Source organism: Gossypium hirsutum, chromosome D05 (genome assembly GCF_007990345.1).
Source record: "Gossypium hirsutum isolate 1008001.06 chromosome D05, Gossypium_hirsutum_v2.1, whole genome shotgun sequence".
Classification (NCBI taxonomy): Eukaryota; Viridiplantae; Streptophyta; class Magnoliopsida; order Malvales; family Malvaceae; genus Gossypium; species Gossypium hirsutum.
Genome location: NC_053441.1, coordinates 13,875,590 through 13,880,311, shown reverse-complemented (window position 1 = coordinate 13,880,311; position 4,722 = coordinate 13,875,590). Strand labels below are relative to the sequence as shown.

The window sequence follows — 4,722 nt, the reverse complement described above, 5'->3', positions numbered from 1 at the left end:
TCAAACAAACAATGGCACAAATTACTACCAGAAGGCAACTGCTAGTAAGAAAATTTGCTTCTCTTCTCAAAGATGATTATTCCAAACCCTCAACTAGTGAGAACTATAAGGCTTTTGAATAATGGAGTAGAGCTCATGCTTCAGGTCATACTTGTCATATTTGCAAGTGCTATTTGTCTTTAAAAGCGATCTGGCCAAAGTGGCATACAGAAGTTGAGCAACAGAGACTAGAGCTAATGCTAAGCGTTGAACTTGTCACACACTAACCAGTCAAACTTACAAAAGAGTGAGGATATAAATTAGAATGTATCATTAACTCATATGATCAATTATGTTGATGATAATATACAACCAGACATGCAAATGCCGAGATTTGTATGACTTTGTATTCAAGCCTCTGTGATCTAATCTGCCATTCTGGACGCAAGAATAGATCATACAAATATATATCAAAGCCATCCCAAGCTCAACCCAAGTAGCACAACATAAAGAAAGGACAAAAAACAACTTTTTTTTTAATGATACAAGAGCCTAAGACGAAGGAAGGGGACAACAAAAAGCATGAGAGAGAGAGAAAGGAAAGAGCTTTAATTACCCTTTTCTCCTCTTCCTCACTCTTTAAAATCTATTCCGTATCCGAAGGTAAATATGCAGCAGGGGCAGGGGCAGGTGTGGGTGCAGGTACAGGTGCATCAGATGTTGATTGGTCTCGCGTCAAATTCTCTATCCCAGGTTTCAATTCCTTGTTACAGAACTCCTCGTACTCTCCTCGGTCCCCTCCTTTCTTCTTCACTTCCACAACAACCAAAGAAGGCGTCAACTCGAATATCTCGGCAGCAATCGCTAATGGCCCTTTAGCTCCTTCTCTAGAACCCTCCAAGTTAACTCTACAATCCTTTTTCCTCACTGTAAAACTAACCAGCTTGGCTATCTCTTCCAATTTTGAAATAATTTTCGTAACAGGTGCCCCTGACACAAACCTTGCCCCTTCCTCCCCTTCTTCAAATAATCCAGATAAATTAAAACCCGGCGAAAAGGATATAATATCAAAGGCATTCAAACTAGCTGGCCTCGGCAATGAAGTAGTAACTTTCCTCCTTGTTTCAAGCTCGGCGTCCGATTCAGAGTGTGTTGAATGGTCCGAACATGATCCCAGGTTATCATCCCCGTCCTCAACGCTGCAAACTTTATCGTCTTCAATGTAAAATTTAATATGTTTAAATCCCTTTTTAAACCAACGGTTCTCCATGATTTCCGAGATGGTTATTCTCTTGTCCGGGTTCGTATCCAGAAGCTTGGTAAGTAGCCGAAGTAAATCAGGTGAAAACCATTTGGGGCACCTGAACTCTCCCTTGTAAATCTTCTTATACATCGCCATAATGTTATGATCGTGAAAAGGTAAATACCCCGCCATTAAAACAAACAAAATCACCCCGCAAGACCAGATATCTACTTTGGCAGCATCGTAACCTTTTCTCCCCAAAACTTCCGGTGCTACGTAAGCAGGGGTCCCGCAAAACGTATGAAACAAACCGTCTTGTCGGATCTGATCCGAAACCGCGCTCAACCCGAAATCGGAGACTTTCAAATCCCCTTTTTCGTCTAGTAGTAGATTCTCGGGCTTCAAGTCGCGGTGGTAAACCCCGCGGGCGTGACAGAAATTAACAGCTGAGATTAATTGCTGGAAGTATTTCCTAGCGACGTCTTCTTTTAATCTGCCTTTGGCGACTTTGCTGAAGAGCTGACCGCCATGTACGTATTCCATGACGAAGTAGATCTTAGTTTTGGTGGCCATAACTTCGAAGAGTTGTACGATGTTGGGGTGGCGCACGCGGCGGAGGATGGCGATTTCGCGCTTAATGTGAGCGATTAAGCCACCCTTGAGGATTTTTTCCTTGTCCAACACTTTGATGGCCACGCTTTCATCGGTTTTGACGTTGCGCGCGTAATAAACTTTAGCGAAAGTGCCGTGTCCGAGGAGTTTCCCGACCTCGTAACGTCCTAAGAGAAGACCTGAGCCAGCGCTGGTTTCTTTCTTTGCGACCTTGGAGGAAAAATCCATTGTCTTCAATGTTAGGGTTTGGGGTTTTTTTTCAAAAAAAAAAACGAAAATTGAATGGTTAATGATGGGCAACTTTAATGGCTTCTCTTAATTTCCTTTTGTTGAGTGGTCTCTAAAATGATTTGAATCTGTTACGTTTATGGCGTTGGTGAGAAAATAGATGCTTTTATATAGGAAGTTAATAACTGAATATCATACTCTCTGTTTGTTTCGTTTTTTGTTTTTCCCTTTTCTTTTTGGTATATTTAATGTATTCTTAAGATATAAATATATTTAAGGTATATTTTTATTCTAAGTTAATATATGTCATATTAATAAAATTCTTCTATTACTAAAATTGTTAATTTAACTTTTAAATGAGACGTTAAATCTTATGTAACATAGTTCAAAATGAAAACTTAAGAAATCGCTCTTTTTTTTATTTTTGTTTTAAAGGTTAAACGACAACATTTTACCTTTCTTTAAAATTTTTATTTTAAATTATGTCACAAAATTTTGTATTGTTTAATGGTTAAATTAATAGTTTCAATAATAGGATAATTCAAAGATGTTTAATGCAAAAATTAAAATTCATTTGCTATTTGTGTCTTTGGCATATTATTTTTATTAATTTAAAGAAATTATTTACTCATTCTTTCGTTTATGAAGGGAAAATTCAAAACCAATACAAGTAATAAATTATTTGTTTTCAAGTAATAAATTCGAAAATATGAAATGTTTCCTATGGTTCTAAAAGGATCCTAGAGTTTGAAGTAATAAAAATCACTCACCATTTTGGAAATTGGATCTGTGTGGAACGATTAGCGTTATTTCTCTTTATTTTACTTAATAAAATATCTTCATTATCAAAAGGTTCACTCCCGTAAAATTAAAATAAATAAAAAAACCATAGTAAAAATACTCTTCTTAAAACAATTTTATCAATACCATAATTGGTTTTATAAAAATTTTTATGAATGATAATGTAATGATTTTGATCAGGGAAAAGAGAGTTGCGTAGGAATTAAGGAGAGGCACGCCGTGACGTTTTTCCCGTGACAGCTCAACACATGGAGATGTCCGATCGCCCTTTTTTGGGGCGGTCACAACGTGTTCCGCTCTCCGCTGGTCCGCCCAAATAAACTCAGCTTCTATCACACCGTTGGATTTCAAATATCTCAGATTTTTGTCTGATCTAGGGCTATAGACAATGTTATGTACAAAAGGGGATAAGAGATTTGCCAAGGACAGTCAACTTGATGATTCAAGAGGCGTGACCAATAAGGTATCTTTGACTTTTCTTTCTTTTTCGAGCAAGTTGTGAAATTGCAATCCTAGTTTACCTGTAAGCCAAAAAAGCAACTACCTTTACGAGATATTTGGGTATATATAAAAATTAAGGCAATTAGATATTCATCAAAATAAAATTTTTATAAATTTTTCATTCAATTTTTACAACATTTTCATTTTAGTCACTCAACTATTCAATCTTTAGCAACAATTAACTTATACACACTTACATCATGTTCACACTTTTATTTGCTTTCATTTTAGTTATCCAAAAATATTTTCTTTTAATAGTGATCGGGTAAAAAAACATTAAGAATTAAAGCAAAAAATTTATAGAAATTAAAATAATGCTTTAAAAATTATCAAATTATAAGTTCTAACTTTTTTAATATTACATCAAAATCAATTAAATAAGTTAATTAAAAAATTATCTATTGATAATGTCAACCGATTTGTTACTATAACATTAAAATTAATTAATTTAGTTTCCTTTTTAATCTTAAAATTTTATTTTATGTTTCCAACTTAAAATCAATTCAAATAAATCATATTTACTAATTGTACATGAAACTCAATTTTCTTATGATTATATGATATCGAGTTTTCTATACTAAGCTAAAAGCAAAGAAAAGTCCTTACAATTAACTAAATCAATTAATTTTTTCTTTTATGCCAAACAAAACCTAGAATTCTTCATCACTTCTTTACCGAAACGAAGAACAAACAATTAATTTACTTTTAGCTTAGTATGAAAGATTTAAGATTATATAATCAAAAGAATTTTAAGTTTTGCAGACAATTATTAAATATGAGTTATCAAATTGATTTCATTAAAAATAATATGGAAATATAAAATAAAATTTTAAAATTCTGAATGAGATTAATTTAATTAAGTTCAATATTATAGTCAGTTAACATTATAATGGGATAAAAGTTTTCAACAATTTATTTAATTAATTTTTATTTTTTGAAATTGAAAATTTCAATATTGAAAAAAAAAGAAATTTAATTTTCAGCAATGTGATAAATAAATACAATTTGACAATTTTTTAATGTATTATTTTAGTTTCTACCGCTTTTCACTTTAATCCCTTTTTTTACCTCATTCAATACTTAAAAAAAAAAAGATTTTTTTTTGTGTGCGACTAAAATGAAAACAGCCTAAAAATTAGGTGAAAAAAATGAAAGAGTGAACATGATGTGACTTGTACAAGTTAATTATAGTTAGAGATTTAATAGTTGGATGACTAAAATAAAAACTGTTAACATTAATGGGAGACAACATTAATGGCAAACAATATAAAGTGGTGCAAGTTTAGCAATCTAAAGTTGACTTTGAAAAAGTGGCATGGGATAATTTTTTTTTGGTCCTTGAGATAATGGGCTATTTA

At 32.9% G+C, this 4,722-nt stretch overlaps 1 protein-coding gene across 1 annotated transcript; it reads right to left on the bottom strand.

Annotated features, from left to right (window-relative positions):
- Positions 1-291: 291 nt before the first annotated feature.
- LOC107905819 (CBL-interacting serine/threonine-protein kinase 12) lies at positions 292-2,198 on the bottom strand. Its single transcript, XM_016832585.2, has one exon. It carries the CDS (start codon positions 2,060-2,062, stop codon positions 626-628), a length of 1,437 nt encoding a protein of 478 aa, XP_016688074.1. The 5' UTR covers positions 2,063-2,198; the 3' UTR covers positions 292-625.
- Between the last annotated feature and the right edge of the window lie 2,524 nt (positions 2,199-4,722).